Source organism: Anomalospiza imberbis, chromosome 7 (genome assembly GCF_031753505.1).
Source record: "Anomalospiza imberbis isolate Cuckoo-Finch-1a 21T00152 chromosome 7, ASM3175350v1, whole genome shotgun sequence".
Lineage (NCBI taxonomy): Eukaryota > Metazoa > Chordata > Aves > Passeriformes > Viduidae > Anomalospiza > Anomalospiza imberbis.
The window spans coordinates 2,241,920-2,258,641 of record NC_089687.1 but is presented as its reverse complement, the minus strand read 5'-3'; the positions used below and the strand labels follow the sequence as shown (position 1 = coordinate 2,258,641).

The window sequence follows — 16,722 nt, the reverse complement described above, 5'->3', positions numbered from 1 at the left end:
TCATTTGTCGAACGATAATTTAATATTAAGCAATTCCTAACTATCCAAAGGACAAAGGACATTTCCAAACAAACCCCAAAGCATCCCTGCATATTTTGTAATGATTTCTTGTTCTTTGTTAGCCAGAGCTTCGAACCGAGCCACATTCCAAAGGATGGCAATGCTGCACTTCCATGAATTAATTTCCTGAGGAAGATGCTGCCATTAGCCATTGACACGGATCCTCTTATTTACTGCCTGATAAGAATGACTTAAGTGTCTCATAAAATCATGGATTAAACAGCAAGAGTGAGTGAAGTGTATCCCGAGGATCATTGGACCTGCAGCAAAATGAGCACAGTTATTTACTGAATGAAAGTGGAATAGGTTATTGATTTGCATCCTAAAACTTTTAGGAGATGAACATCTCAGAGATGTCAAGTGTTTTCAGAAGAGCGGATGTCCCTGTTCCAGGAGCTGGTCAGAGCCAGGAGAGTCCTCAGTGTGAGCTGGGCCAGGCCAAGGAGGGACCATTCCCACCCTGGGAAAGGGGGGAAAGAAAAGATGGGGTTTGTGCTCCCTTCCTTCAGCCCCACCTGTTCCCATCGACAGGAAAGCCGGGTTATCCCTTCCTCCCAGACATCAGGGGAGGCTCCCCGAGTGCAGCTTTTGGGGCACCATTCAGCTGATCTGAATGAACAACATTCAATGTCTTCCCAAACGTGGTTAATGACGTGTTACAGAGCTCTAAATAATTAGGTGGCCTTCAGTTATCAGGTCCATGGAGTGGTTCATGGGGTTTTTTTAATGATCCTTAAAAGATGGAATGAGACTTCTTAAAAATTTCCCTCAGTTAGAGACCTCCTAATTTCTGACTCTTAATCCTCAGAGAAGTTTATTTCTACTTCTTTCTTCAATGCAACCAAGCCCTGGTAAGGCACAGGTGATCAGGAATTCATGTTCCCTTCTACTTTTTTCTGGAACCAAAGAAAGAGTAAAATGGCTCAAAGTTTCTGCTTCTCAGAAAAAGGAAAGTTAAAAAAGTAAGGCTGTTTTCAATCAGCTGCTGGTGGTGCTGCAGAAGGGCATCGAGACCCATCATATCAGGGAAATAACCATGATCTGAAAGCTTTCTTGTCTCAGAAATTGCTGCTTTTAACTCCAGTTGCACGCTCTCTTTTTTGTTTGAAATCTGAGAGAGCTCTTCCTTCAGCCCTGCAGACAATTGCACCTATTCAACTTCTGGGAGAGTTCAGAAACACGGGGGTGTTTGGAAGCTTTTCTAGAGCATCTCCTCAGCAGAGTGTGAGAAGCACAGCCTGATCTCCAAACAAACCCAGCTAAATTTGCACTGCTCCCACCCACCCTGGCGAGGACTCTTGCCACAGTTCCCTGCTCACACGTCTGGGTCAGGGCTTAAATGCTCCGTGAAAATTGGATTGCCATTCCACAAAGCCTTCCAAAGACATTTGGAAATTTATTTCTCCCTTCAATCTCACTGCTCCGCTTTTCCCAATCGCTCCGCAGCTCTGGTTCCCGGTGCCAGGAGGAGACCTTGCTTGTTTTCTGCATCACTGAGGCTAAAATGTTTTGCTTAAACCCAAAAATTCCAGCCCCAAAATAGTGCTGCAAGGGCTCTGCCTGTGGGGAAGCCTCAGCAGAGCATTGAATAATCCTTGAAAGTTTTTAAGCTCCATCAGAGCATATTTGTTTTCCCTCCTGTCGTTCTGATTGTGCTATCACCCCACAGCAGCAATTGTCTCCTGATTTCCAACCCCAGCGTTGGTTTTCATCTGCTCTGAGAGCTGTTCAGCCTCTCCCTCTGGATGTGTGATCAGTGCTGCCTCTCCAGCCAGCGACCACTTCCCTCTCCAGCCTTCGTTCCATCCCAGCAGGCCAGGCACGCTCCTCTCCTCTCTCCCCCTGCAACTGTTCCTCCAATCACTGGTCATTTGGGTAGCCAGACTGGGGGATTTGTTAGCCCTGGTGTTTGAGGAGGAGGAGCTGCACTTCTCAGCAGTCTCAGCAGGACGTGCCTGTTCCTCTCCTAAATCCCTTTAGATCATCTGAGCCATGCTTGGAGCTTGTGCTCCTGTTGGAATCAGCTGAAGTGTGTAGATGTTTGTTGGTTGTTCCCAGTCAATCAGATTTGATTTTATTTTCACCACGTTTATATTAAGAACTAGAATTAGTATGTGGCACTGGATTTCAAAACAGAAAACTTTGCTATAAAAGGCAGGAAGATAAAATTAATGCTGCTGTACAAGAAGACACGTAAGGTTTGTGCCCTGATGGAGGAATGGCCGGATGGGGATTGACTTCCCTGTGCCATTTGTATTTCCAGGTGAGAACCCTGCCAGCTGCTGCAGGAATGTGCCCCTCACTGAGGGTGGGACTTTGCCATGGAAGTCAGAGAAGTGGATTTGCAGGCATTTGCAGAACTCCAAAGAGCAGCTCCAGCTGCTTCCTGAACAACCTGTGGGGGATGGAATAACATGGCACGTCTATTTCCTCACATTTCCCATCTTTTGAGGGCTTTGAGTCTCTTTCTGTTCTGAAAGCATCTTTTCCACACCACCCTGATCCGTGACTTAGGGAAGCTGTGGCTGCCCTGGATCCCTGGAAGTGTTCCAGGCCAGGTTGGACGGGGCTTGGAGCAGCCTGGGATCGTGGAAGGTGTCCCCATGGCAGGGCTGGGAATGGGATGAGATTTAAGGTCCCGCTCTGCCATCCAGCATTTTCCCCATAGGAGCTTCCCTGCACTGCTTCCCCAAAAGCAGGAATTTCTCATTGTGTTTGAACATCTCATAAACACCCGTTCTGGTCCATCTGGCACTGAAGAGCTCCCAGCAAAAGATCACACTCCACTTGTGCAAGGAAGAATCACAGAATCCCAGGATCACTGAGGCTGGAGAAGATCTCCAAGACTGAGTCCAACCCATGACTGGTCCCCACCTTGCCAACTAATGAGATGGCCCAGTGTCATTTTCCGTTTCTCCTCTTTGTTTGCTTGTTAATTCCCAGCTAAATCCTCTTTATAGTGGGAGATCCTAATAATCTTCAGTTATAGGGGCTTATAAACTATTGGAGAAGAGTAGGATGTCCTAAGGTGGCAGGATTTACAAGTCCACAGAGGATTTTCTGGTCAATAAAAGAAATAAAAGCACAGAACTATCTGGTTTTTTTTTCATCTTCTGGCGTGCAAATACTGAACTTTTGAATATCACATTAAAATATTGCCTAAATCCCTCTTTTAATTTCCAGAGGACCTCACATCTGGCAGCAACTTGCAAAACATTGCAGAATGGTCTGGAAAAAAATGAATGTCTGTCAAAGCTTCATCTTCTGCTAGGACGGGACTTAGCAGAACTCTTCTGTAACAGACTGAGTTATGTTTTCTTCGAGCAAGTAATTGCCTTCGTGTCTCATAACATCAACCACTGCAAATGATGTTCCTCCCCTGGATCCAGAGGCAGCTCACATTTATATCCCAATAAGCTCCTAATATTGAAGAAATGTGTCAGATTCCACATCTTGCATGGCAGCTGCAGCTCTCTCAATCATTGTTATTAAAGAATATTTGCACACATTGCCATCTCTGTCAGTTTAGACAATTTTATTTTTGCAATTGTGCAAAACAATTTCCCTCCCTGGGTCTCTTTCCTGAGTCGGAAAGGCCGGGCTGGTTGAGCTCAGCAAGTGGCACTTTTGGACTGCCTATTTCTTCTTGGTAAATCAGCCTGGGCAGGGGTTTCACAGAAAATTAGGGGCTTTGTTTTAAGAAAGTTCATTGTTCCTGGAGCCCTGCTCTCTTTTATTTCAGACAAACAGACGTTCCCTGCTTTGCTGGGATCGATGAGTGAGGGGATATATTGGGAAGTGGTGTGGGTTTGAAGTGGGATTTGCTTTGATATTTCTGTGCAAATCCATGTGATGGCTCACTGACTCATACAGCTGAAAATAGGTGGTGATATCAAGCCCAGAATTCTTTACAGATTTTTTTTTTCCCTTTTCTTGCTTAGCTAGCTGCTCTTCCAAAAAATTCAGGTCATTATTCAAATCTGTGCTTAGATTAAAACTCCAGATAGCATCACTCTTACTCATTGATGAATCACACTGGAGCAAATTTTGGTCCTACTGAACTCACTCTGTGTTGCCTTAGTCATAAGTTTGTTTGGCAAATCACATGTTATGCTCGAATTAAGCACTTGCTTAAATAAGATACTTTTAAAATACATTCAGGAAAGTTTGCACATAAGATTTATATAGATAAGATTTATATTGCAAACTTGTCAAAGCAAAACTAGAGAATGAAAAATTCTGTTAATTCTGAGTTAAAACATGAATTTATGTTGTCAGCAACAGATCTAAAGGGATTGCTGGATATACATGAAATTAAACTTGTTTTCTGAAGTCTATTTATAAATTAATTTTAAATATTGGCTTTTGGGAGGCTTTGGAGTAGCAAACTCCCCCTGGATGTAGTGATGCCACCACCACCCACAGGGCTCAGTGTCACCACAGCCTCTGCTCTGCCACTGCTGATACCAACTTGACCTTTCCCAAAGATTTTTTTAATATTGCATGACTCCTATGCCAATATCAAATTTGCTCTGAATCTTTTAAACTGACACCATATGGTTCTTTACATTAACAGGGCCATTTTTCCCTGAATGAGGAGAAGAGGAATTTACTGAAATTATAATTTAAAATCTAAACACAACACAGACAATGTAAATAACACCGTTTCCAAAAATAGTTAGAAAAAATAGCTGTGAAATTATATTGAAAGGAAGAGCAGGAACTGAGGTGGGGATGGTTATAATAAATTATAGATTATCAATCTCATGGCAGATGGAAACAGGGTTTGGTTGGATGCATCCATAGCTCCAGCTCCTCCCTGCCTCGTGCAGGAACATCCCAGAGAAATGAGCCCTGTAAGCACTGACATGTTACAGGTATGGCTAAAAGAGGGGGGAAAAAAAGGAATTTAAGATATTCCAAGCATGCTCTGAATGATGATGTGTCCATTGGAATAGGCCAAATGTGGAAATGAGACTGGCAAATTGCAATTTGGCAAATTGCAGCCAGACCACAGCAGGATCCATGGGAAAAGTGATCATCCAATCCCTGATGCTGCAGCAGCCAAGGGCTCCCCTCCCACGCCGAGCTGGGGAGAAGGAAAAGCTCCAGAGGTGCTGCTCAAACAGCACCAAGCCTCTCCCACAGGAGTGGAGACCTGAGAGCTGCTCCTCAGGAAATTCATAACTCCACGGTGTGCCAAGACCCACAGCTCGCTGTTGTGGCTGTCCTGTCATGGGGAGAAGCTGCTCCCTCTCCAGCTGGTAATGGAGCCGAACACAACCCGTTATTAAAGAGGTGCCAGCAGGAAAGGAAAGCTGGGCACGGAACCACAGCTTCCCAAACTGGAATATTTTCATGTGTCCCACTGGTGAGAGGTCACTGCTTGCTTGGTCCCTTACAAGTGGAGTTTGGATAATGCAGACAGGTTGGGATTGCAGCTCCTCGCAGCTTTATGGATCATTTTCCTCAAAAGGATTAACCTGTGACTTCAGGAAAAGCTCACAAAATATCTGCGTGTTTAAAAGCAAGAGAATCGTGCAAAGAAATTAATTAACAACCAACCACCAAATACTTGGGGGAAAAGGGAATGGATTAATTTGGGCTCCTTGAAAAGCTACCTATTGAACTGGCTTTTTTTTTAATTGAAGAATGAAACTCTGATGCAATTTTCCTATTATATATAATGGCATTATTTTCCACTCCTTTATTTCTCCTTTGTTTCCAGGAATGATTAATTAGTGACACAACTCAGGTACCTGCAGAAACATTACCAAACCCACCCATTCTTTTGTCTTGGAAGATTTTTTTCCTATACCTGGAGTAGCCAGAAGCACCAATGTCCTTTTTTGTAATCTCACAGGATTATTTAGGATTTCAGGGTTAGAAATTCCCATCACGCCCGTGACATTCCCCGATTTTCCAACAGGAAAAGTCCGTGCAGGTTCCACAGAAATGGTCCCACGTGGTTTGGGCACCTCTTCAGATCTGTTTGAAGTTTCAGCTGCTCCTGCTCTTCTCTGCATTGGCTCTCCCATGAATCCTGCCTCTTCCCAAGGACCTGGCCTTCTGGAAGCTGGCTGTTTGCAGTGCCCTGAGAGTCACAGATATTCCACAAATATTCCAGAATCACACAATCAATTCGATTGGAAAAGACTTCTGAGACCTTTGAGTCCAACCTTTGATCACCACCTTGTCAATTGTCACATCCAGTCTTTCCTTAACACCTCCAGGGATGGGGTCTCCAAACCTCCCTGGGCAGCCTCTTACAACATTCAATCACCCTTTTTGTGAAGAAATTCCTCCTCATGTCCAGCTAAACCTCCCCTGGCACAGCTTAAAATTTTGTCCTCTCATCCTGTCACTAGCTTGAGTAATCCATGATTTTCATGTTCAAGCTTGCAAGGCTCACATGTGAAAACTGATTTAAAGGAATCTCCATTCCCTCACTTTCACCAGTGCCCTCTTGCCCTGCCTGTTCTACCTCGTGGTCACAATTCACTTCCCACTTTTTCCTCTTTTCTTCCTTTTTTTCCTTAGTGAAGTTCAGAGGAATTTTATGAGCAGGTCTTGCTCTCCCTGTGCTCCAGACTGGTCTGGGACACAAGGAACACACAATTCCAGGGATCCAGGGGCAGTCTGCCAGGCCCTCCCCACCCTCACAGGGAACAATTCCTTCCCAGTATCCCCCCTTCCCTGCCCTGTGGAAGGGGAAAGCCATTCCCTGTGCCCTGTCACTCCAGGCCTTCACCCAAAGTCCCTCTCCAGCTTCCAAAATAAACTCACTGCTCCCCCTTCCACTGAGTTTTTAACCAAAAGCACAAGAGTGAAGTAGCTGGATGTGCCAAGGGGCAAAGCTGTCGCCTCTTTCCAGGGAGCACCGTGGAGTCTTTAGTCTTTATTTGAGAAGAAATTCCTGAGCTGAGCAGGGCTCCCACTGCTCCTGAGGAAGGAGGAGCTGCCGTGAAGGTGAGACTCTCCTGGAGCAGCTCCTCAGAGCATTTGTGTGTTTGTGAAATCCGGCTGTACCTGGAGCAGCAGATCTCCATGAACGGGGGGAATGGCTCTTGGAAGTGGGAATACTGCATCAGCTTTGCTGTGACTGCTGTCTGCACTGTCAAAGTGTCTTGTTTAATGCTATTTTCTTTAAAAAAAGCTTTGACAAGGAAGTACAGCAAAGTGAAGGTTGACTACATCTTTAAATCTGCATGTAGATTGCATAACTCCCCAGGACAGCTCCAAACTTCCTTTTGTTATTACAAATGTGTGCACAGAGCGCTGCAAACATTGTCCCCAGTCCGCTCTGCCAACCAAACACTTTCATTTTCCTTTTGACTCTTCTTGCAGCCCAGCAAATATTTGTGTTTCTTGATGCACAGCAACGCTGTGAGAGATTCTGGTTTTGCTGTGGAGGCTTTCAGCCCCATTTTGCAGGAAAATGGGGGAAGTACAGAGCACAGGTGACCCTGATCCCATACAAGTGACAAGAAGCTTCCCTCTGATTTACATCCCTGTTCAGATAAAAGTAAAATTTCCTTTTGAGGGAAACATCCCCTGACTCCAATTGGCACCAGCAATTTGGGACAGGGGAATTGCTTCTGGGAGCAAGACCTGGATTATTTCTGCCCAGCAGGAAATGGTTCTCACTGTGGTTCTACCCCATCTGGGGAGGTTTTTGGGGTTTTCAGGGTTTTCTCTGCATGGAACATGAAACATTCCCAATCCAGTGGATGGTGCCACTCCAGATCAGCACAAAGCAATGGCATCAACCTCAGAGCAAGGTGGGCAGGGAAAATACTGCCATTGTGAATCAGAAAGAAAAATTGTTATATCCAGGCCATTAATCCAGAAGACAGCAATTGTCGAGGAGGCTTTGTTGGGGTTTTGTAGGCAAGTTTTAGGTGGGGTTTATTTTTATGAAAGGTGCACTTGGTGTATTTCCTAATTTCTTGCTTTTATCTAGTGGAAGGTGTTCCAGCCCATGGAATGAGATGGCCTTTAGGCTCCTTCCAACCCAAACCATTCTGGGATTCTGTGATTTTATGATTTTCCAGTTGCCTGAAAATTTGTTTCTAGAAAACAGCCCCACTTCTACCCTTGTGCTGAAATCCAGCAGAACTGCAGAGCTCTGAGGAGGAAAGGGAGCATCTCTTACTTCTGGGACAGAGTTTTCCCGAGTCCCCTTTATGGCAAGTCCTCCACTCTGGCTTCTGAAATCTGAACAAAAATTAAAACAGTTTTCAATGCTCCATGAGTCTTACTTTATTGATATTTTAAGTTGCAGGATGGGGGTTGCTGTAATTTTTTGATACAAGCTGGGGAGCTCCCAGCTCCTCAAATGCACTGATTTTTAAAATAATAATAAAAAAATAATTATCTAGTGTTTGCCTTCTGAGGTGTGAGATTTTGAGATAAATTTGTATACATTTGTAAACTTGGTTTTCATGATTTTTCTCTGCTATGTTTTCTAAGTAACAGTTGAGTAAATCTCTCTACTCTTATTTTCCGAAGTTGAAGGGCACAAATACCATCCTTATTAGGTACTGATTTTAACAATACTTTTCTAGTTCCAGTCATAATCATTGTTTTCTTCACTGGTCCCTGCTTTGTAAAGTTACCTTTTTCCTGGGGGTAAAACCCCAGATTTCTGGGGGTTTGAGCTGCACTCCTGAGGGTGCCCAGTGGTTTTACTGGATAATTCCAAACCAGATTCCTCTGGTTTCATATCTGCATTATTGTTAACTCACTTGTTGAATTGGGCTGTAAAAGAGCCCAGTCAAGAGCAGACTTATCTTTTGAGTCAGAATCCAAGATTTTATACCACAGGAAACAGCTGCAGCAGGTTCCTTTAAAGAGCTCCCGATGCCTGTGGTAACCTCCACACACAAAGCACAATTCCCTTCCATTTTAAACCTATTTCTTGACACAAATAGTTTTGATATAAATCTCTCAAATGAGGAGCTTCCTGCTGCTTTTCATCATTGTCCCTTCCTGCTGTAATTTGGGGGATCTGCTATTTTCATAGCTGCCCTTTTATTTCGTTTTATTTGGCGTTGGGCTTGAGATTTTAACTCCATTTTCAACTTTTATAATTTTCATTCAGAGCTTTAAATCTCCCAGGAAGCTATTCTATACTGGATTTCAGGGTTTGGCTGATAGGTTTGGGTGACCTTCGAGGGGAAAATGCACAGGCTGCCACTTCCCTAAACCCTTGGAATAATTGGAAATAGAAATGGTTGGGAATGATACATTAACTCTGAGCATTAGGCACTAAGCATGCTTGCTGGCTACTTTGATCAAGCTCTTTTTTCCTGACAAAAACCCCTTTGAAATGAATAGGACAGAGGTTCCTTTCACTTCAATCAGAGTTCTCAGACACAGGGAGAAAGAAGGACTTCATAACCTTTAAAAAGACTCCCCTCGTCCATTCATGGATCTCCTGGAAAGCTCAGCACTTTCCCTTGTGCTGGAGTTACTAAGCCAGCTCCTGGATAATTTCAGGCTTCCTTCGAGTGAGGATTTGCTCAAACATGAGATCAAACCCCTCTGAAAAGAGCTGGAATCTGGGATTTACAAATATTTGGTGATGTGGATTGTCAGCATGGCTTTTCTGCTTGCACCTGCTGAGTCTGTACCTGGCACGTTGCAGGAGATGATTCTTTGTACACTTCATACCCTGATTATTTGTGTGAATTTACAGCCAGGTCAGCAGCACCCTAAAAATTCCAAGTCTCTTTTAACACCTTGAATGAAGGTTTTGGACACCCAGCACCTTGGCAGGGGACATTACCAGTTCTGGAGTCTCTGTTTTCTGCACTCTTTGAGCTTTTTGGTTTTTTTACTGCTTTTTGTACTTAGAAGGTAACACACGGAGTAAAGAAGCAGTACATGCTCCTGCTGGATCATGTTGCAATAATGTACACTGAGATAACCATCCAAAAGTGATGATTCTGCTTGGAGAAGATTAATTCAGCGAGATATGAAGTATTAGGAAAAAAAAACAAAACAAAACCAACAAATAAACAGGATAAATCTGCAAAAAATCTGCAGAAATATCCCAGGCTTTAGGCAGCTACAGCGAGAACAAGGATTCCTTGTGTTATGTGTCACTATGGAGAAGAAGAACCAAAAGCAAGGATGTGATAAAGCCCCCGAGCCTATACAGCTCTGACATTTCCACTGATATATCCATTTAAATAAAATTTGAGGATTTTTGGTCAATCCAGTGTTCAAATGTGCATATTCAATTCCATTATCTCCATGAAGATGAGTCAGAATTCAGCTATTGAACAAATAATTTCGTTTGAGACATTGTTTCCTTGATTTGTGCATGAAAAGTAAATTATTTTATCTACAGGTGAGTTACAGCTCCTAATATTTTTACAGCTACAATTCTTCAGAAAACCTATAATATTTTACAACAGGAAGAGATCAGATTATGTGCTTAAAAGATGGATGGTTCTGGCTTAAAGCTAAACTAATGCAAGCTGAAACTTTAGTTCTGCCCATGTTCAGCCCTGTGCAATGGCTTTTTTGACTACATAAAAACCCCTTCTGTACCCTACAGGGCATCATTTAAAAAAAAAATTGCATTGCTTGTAGAAATAAAATAATGAGATGAGTTTAGGCCTAAGAGCCACCTGGAGGGTAAATATGTTTCATTTTTGTATTTTTTAAAAAATTTAAGTAGTGAAGAAGAGCAGAACCTGCACACAAAGGGAAAAGGTTGTTATTATCTATTGTTCGGCTGTGCTGACTGAAAGGGGGAAAGGTCTTCCAGCAGCGTGTAAAACGCCTGTTTCTTGCAGGAGCAGAAAGAGGAAAGTCGTGGTGTCTTTTTAGTGCTGGAGGAAGTTCTTGAGGAGGAGCTGCCTGCTCCTCTCCTGGGATGTCACCTGTGCAGCTGGGCTCACAACTCCCAGCTGATGGCATCCAGGTGGGAAATACAGCTCCTGCAGGACGTGTCACCATCACCCCTGAAATGCCAGCCCTCCTCTGCTGCCAGCTCATCCATCCCCAGTCGCTTCAGGGGCACCAAACCCATGTGGGGTGTGGGAAGTTTGGCTGCTTCTAAAACGGCGCTCAATTATAAATTCTAAGCTGAACAATACAAACTTTAAATATTTACCTGTTAGTTCTAATCCAAGGCAAGAATTGCCTTTCTTATGAGATAAAAATACTCTAAGGGAATTATAAATAAGAGCAGCCCATCGCAGTTTGGTTCTCTGTTCCTTTTCTCATGCTTTTAAAGCTTCATTTGCTCACATGTCTGAACTCTTACCTGATGCTTTCATAGCAGTAGTCAATATAATTTCCAGATCTCTTTCCCAAGCTAATTTGTGTCTGTAGCTGATGAACACAATGTTCTTGCTGCTTGTTTCCCTCCTGTGTATTCCTGTGCTTGTTTCATCTTCCTTCTCTCTCTCTCTCTCTAGCTGACACAATTCTTTATTCTTCATTTTGTAAATCATGTGTTTGTCAGGAACAGCAGTTGTATTTGCTATACAAAACCATGTAAATAAAAAACACAGCAGCTAACTAAAAATAAAAGGCAATTCAGAGACTGAACCTATTTTTTTCAAATTAAAAAAAAAAAAAAATTGAAATTAGGTACAGTTGGCACAGTGATCCAAACAGTGAAGTTTTGAGTAAGAGTTTCAGTTTATTTCAGAAGGCAACACTGACAACTCCTGTGAGAGCTCTAAGGTGGAGGTGAGAGAAGCAGCTGCTTGGTCTCAGGGTGTTAAAATGAAATGGAAGTGAGGAGACATTTGAGGTAGTAAGGGTCTTTGATGAAGGGTTTTGCAGACTAATGTCAACTCATGCGGGAAGCTCTGGATGGGCAGAGGACTGAGGCTCTGTCCAGGTGAGAATTTGGGGTTACTCAGTTCCAAGTTGCAGGACGTTGTTTTTGATGGAAAGAGTGATGAAGGATTTTAGTAAACTAAAACACGAGGAGTTCCACCTCAGCATGAGGAAGAATTTTCCGTGAGGGTGGCAGAGGATGGCAACAGGTTCCCAGGGAGAGCGTGGTGTCTCCAGAGTCATTCCAAACCCACCTGCTTCAGGTGACCCTGGCTGCACTGGATGGTTTCCAGAGGTCCCTTCCAACTCTAAATATTCCATTATTTTCTGTAAAAAAAAAAATTAAAAATTGCCCAGGCACAAGTTTGTTCCTGAAGTGTTGGTTTGTGTCAACCCTCCTGACGTTTCCATGGCTGGAAACCTTTAAGTCCACATTGGCCAACACGCTGAGGAGACAAACCCGCTGGTTTGTCCAGAGAGTGGGGACACTGTGGGGACACTGTGGGGGATACAGGGAGGACAATATGGGGACACACAGGGACAATGTAGGACACAGTAGGGGATAGAAGGGGATACTATGGGGGATAGAGGGGGGACACTCTGGGGACACGCAGGGACAATGTGGGACACTGTGGGGACACTGTGGGGGATACAGGGGAGACACTATGGGGACACGAAGGGACAATGTAGGACACAGTGGGGGATAGAGGGGGGACACAGTGGGGGATAGAGGGGGGACACTGTGGGGACACGCAGGGACAATGTGGGGCACAGTAGAGGACAGAGGGGGGACACTACGTGGGAGAGAGGGGGGACACTATGGGGACACACAGGGACAATGTGGGACACTGTGGGGACACTGTGGGGGATACATGGGAGACACTATGGGGACACACAGGGACAATGTGGGACACAGTAGGGGATAGAAGGGGATACTATGGGGGATAGAGGGGGGACACTGTGGGGACACGCAGGGACAATGTGGGGCACAGTAGGGGATAGAGGGGGGACACTACGTGGGATAGAGGGGGGACACTATGGGGACACGCAGGGACAATGTGGGACACTGTGGGGACACTGTGGGGGATACAGGGGAGACACTATGGGGACACGCAGGGACAATGTGGGGCACAGTAGAGGACAGAGGGGGGACACTACGTGGAATAGAGGGGGACACTATGGGGACACACAGGGACAATGTGGGACACTGTGGGGACACTGTGGGGGATACAGGAAGGACAATATGGGGACATGCAGGGACAATGTAGGACACAGTGGGGGATAGAGGGGGGACACTATGGGGACACGCAGGGACAATGTGGGACACTGTGGGGACACTGTGGGGGATACAGGGAGGACAATATGGGGACACGCAGGGACAATGTGGGACACTGTGGGGGAAACGGCGGGGACTTCGTGGGGACACTGTGAGGGGACAGTGGGGACCCAGCCGGGACACTGTGGGGATCACAGTGGGGAGACATTGGGAAGAGGCTGTGGGGACAATACAGGGACACTGTGGAGAGACAGTGGAGAAACTGCGGGGACACCGCGGGGACACGGCAGGGAGACAGCGGGAAACAGCGGGGACACTGTAGGCACACCGTGGGCACCGGGAGGGGACACAGCAGGGACACTGTGGGCAGCCGGCGAGGTCGCTGCAGGGACGCCGTGGGGACACTCGGGGCAGCCGGCGAGGACGCTGCAGGGACGCCGTGGGGACACTCGGGGCAGCCGGCGGGGACGCTGCAGGGACGCCGCGGGGACACTCGGGGCAGCCGGCGGGGACACCGCGGGGACACTCGGGGCAGCCGGCGGGGACCCCGCGGGCTCCGCGCCCGGGACGCTCGGCGCGCCCGGCTCCCGCCCGCTCCCGCCGCCCCCCTCAGGCTCCCCGAGGCTCCCTCAGCCTCCCGCCCTCGGCTGCGCGCGCAGCGCCGCTCCCGCCGCGCGGGCTGCCGGGAGGGCCGAGCGGCTGTGGTTAATGTCCGCCATGTTTGCCATGGCGCAGGGAGCGGACCGAGCGAGCCCGGCGCGGATCTAGGGCTGCGGGGCGTGCGCTGCGGGCTACGGGCGGCCCCGCCGGGAGCTGCGCCGGGGCGGCGGGACCCTCCATGGTGGCGCGGGCGCGGCGCGGGAGCGGCTGGGAGGCGGCGGCGAGGCCGCACTGAAGGCCCCCCCCCCCCCCCGCCCGCCCGGCCCCGGGGTGTTATTGTGAGGGGGAGACAATGAGCAAACTCTCCTTCCGCGCCCGGGCGCTAGACGCCGCCAAACCGCTGCCCATCTACCGCGGCAAGGACATGCCCGACCTCAACGACTGCGTCTCCATCAACCGGGCCGTGCCGCAGATGCCCACGGGGATGGAGAAGGAGGAAGAATCGGTAAGGGAGCGCGGCGCAGGGGGGGCACCATTGTTTACAGGCACCCCCCGCACGGGGAACCGGCCGCCGGTATTCACCAAGCGCGCTACGCTCGCTCCGCCGCGGGGCGCTCGGGGCGCTGCGCAAACGGCGCAGCGTAAGCCGCGGTCCGGCGCCGCGAGCGGGCCCTGCCGCCGTCCGCCATCTTCTGCTGCGCGTCCCGGGCGCGGGTGAGCGGGGGGGGCTCGGCGTGAGCGCGGCGGGACGGGCCGGCGGCAGCGCGGAGCCGAGCGCGGTGTCGCAGCGGCGGAGCGCGGCGCCGGCCCGGCGGAGCGGGGCGGGCTGCCGGAGCGGCTCCGGCTGCCGGAGCGGCTCGGGGTGTCAGAGCGGTGGAGCGTGCGGCGCGCCGGAGCCGGTTCGGGGTGTCAGCTCGGATTGTCAGCTTGGGGTGGCGGAGCCGACTCGGGGTGTCCGTGCGGCACGGCGGCTCGGTGTGCCGGCTCGCCGTGCCGGAGCGGCGGATCGCGGCGTCGGAGCCGGGCTGCCGGAGCGGCGGGCTCGGGGATGCCGCAGCGGGCTCGGGCTGTGCCGGTGCGGGGTGCACGGGATGCCGGAGCAGCTGGGGAGGCCGGGCTGCTGCAGCGGGCTCGGGATGCCGGCCCGGTGGAGCGGCTCGGGGTGCTCGGCGCGTTGTGGACTAAAGCTGATACTACTCCTGCCAGCCCTGTTGTGAGTGGCTGTCAAGTCGCTCGGGCTGGAGCCGGGGAGGTGGTGGCGGCGTGAAAGTGCTGGGTGCTGTGCTGAGCCACTGCACAGGGAACGAGCGAGTCCGGGACAGCTTCTGCCTTTCCGAGGGACAGCAGGACGCGCTGTCCCTCTCCTCCGGCCGGGTGTCACCGAGCCCGGCGGCAGCTCCGTGTCGCGGTTTGGGCCGCTGTCTGTCAGTCCGTGCGCTTGGTGCAGACGCTGTGCACATGTGGGGCTGAAGGGCACACACGCACACACTGTGCACATGTGGGGCTGAGGGCACACACACACACACACACACACACTGTGCACATGTGGGGCTGAAGGACACACACACACACACACACTGTGCACATGTGGGTCTGAGGGCACACACACACACACACACTGTGCACATGTGGGGCTGAAGGACACACACACACACACTGTGCACATGTGGGGCTGAGGGCACACACACACACACACACTGTGCACATGTGGGGCTCAAGGACACACACACACACACACTGTGCACATGTGGGGCTGAAGGACACACACACACACTGTGCACATGTGGGGCTGAAGGACACACACACACACACACACACACACACTGTGCACATGTGGGGCTGAAGGACACACACACACACTGTGCACATGTGGGGCTGAAGGACACACACACACACTGTGCACATGTGGGGCTGAAGGACACACACACACACACACACACACACACACACACACACTGTGCACATGTGGGGCTGAAGGACACACACACACACTGTGCACATGTGGGGCTGAGGGCACACACACACACTGTGCACATGTGGGGCTGAGGGCACAGCCTGGCACACAGACACACACACACACACACACTGTGCACATGTGGGGCTGAGGGCACACACACACACACACACACACACACACACACACACTGTGCACATGTGGGGCTGAAGGACACACACACACACTGTGCACATGTGGGGCTGAGGGCACAGCCTGGCACACACACACTGTGCACATGTGGGGCTGAGGGCACAGCCTGGCACACACACATACACACACACACACACTGTGCACATGTGGGGCTGAAGGACACACACACACACACATACACACACACACACAGTGCACATGTGGGGCTGAGGGCACAGCCTGGCACACACACATACACTCACACACACACTGTGCACATGTGGGGCTGAAGGACACACACACACACACATACACACACACACACTGTGCACATGTGGGGCTCCAGGGACGCGCAGCAGCTTTGGCTCCCGCTGTGGGACAGTGTCTCTGTTCCTGCAGCCACCCCCGGTGCTGCTCGGAGTTATTTAACACCGAAGGTTTGTGCTGCTGCTCGGTGTGCATCGCATGGCAGAGGCGTCAGCTGGACGCGTTGCCTGAAGCGTTGGAGCTTTAATGTTATTTCCAAATCAACCAGCCGGTGTTCAGCGTGGACATGTGATGTGTGTTCTGCTCGTGGTGGTAAAGGGTGGAAAAGCTTTTGTGTGCTGAGGTGAACATAAGTTTCTGGGGGTTTTGGTGAGCAGCAGGACAGTGGACAGTTTTGAAAACGCCTGCCCGCAGTTCTGGTGCCCTCCCAACGTACTGCTTTGTCGTGCTGATCTTCAAACACTCTTCTGTAAGAGTAAGGTTTATTTTCTGCTCCTGGGAGTTGTGTAAGCTCAGACAGAGGCTGTCGCCTGATGTGTCTGTACTTGCAGAGCCGATAGTAAATGCACCCTCCAGAATTTCCTCAATG

General features: G+C 49.0%; 1 protein-coding gene across 2 annotated transcripts in view; it reads left to right on the top strand.

The window, feature by feature from the left end:
* Window positions 1-13,836: 13,836 nt before the first annotated feature.
* The window catches only part of EPC2 (enhancer of polycomb homolog 2), a 37,222-nt gene continuing 34,336 nt past the window's right edge, over window positions 13,837-16,722 (top strand). Inside the window, exon 1 of one of the 2 annotated variants that reach the window (XM_068195120.1) lies at window positions 13,837-14,246. In XM_068195120.1, the coding sequence (XP_068051221.1) occupies window positions 14,094-14,246 (153 nt within the window). In that variant the 5' untranslated portion in view covers window positions 13,837-14,093. Of the gene's footprint in view, window positions 14,247-14,335; window positions 14,456-16,722 lie in introns of those variants that run through there. The other variant, XM_068195121.1, reaches the window with a different exon arrangement.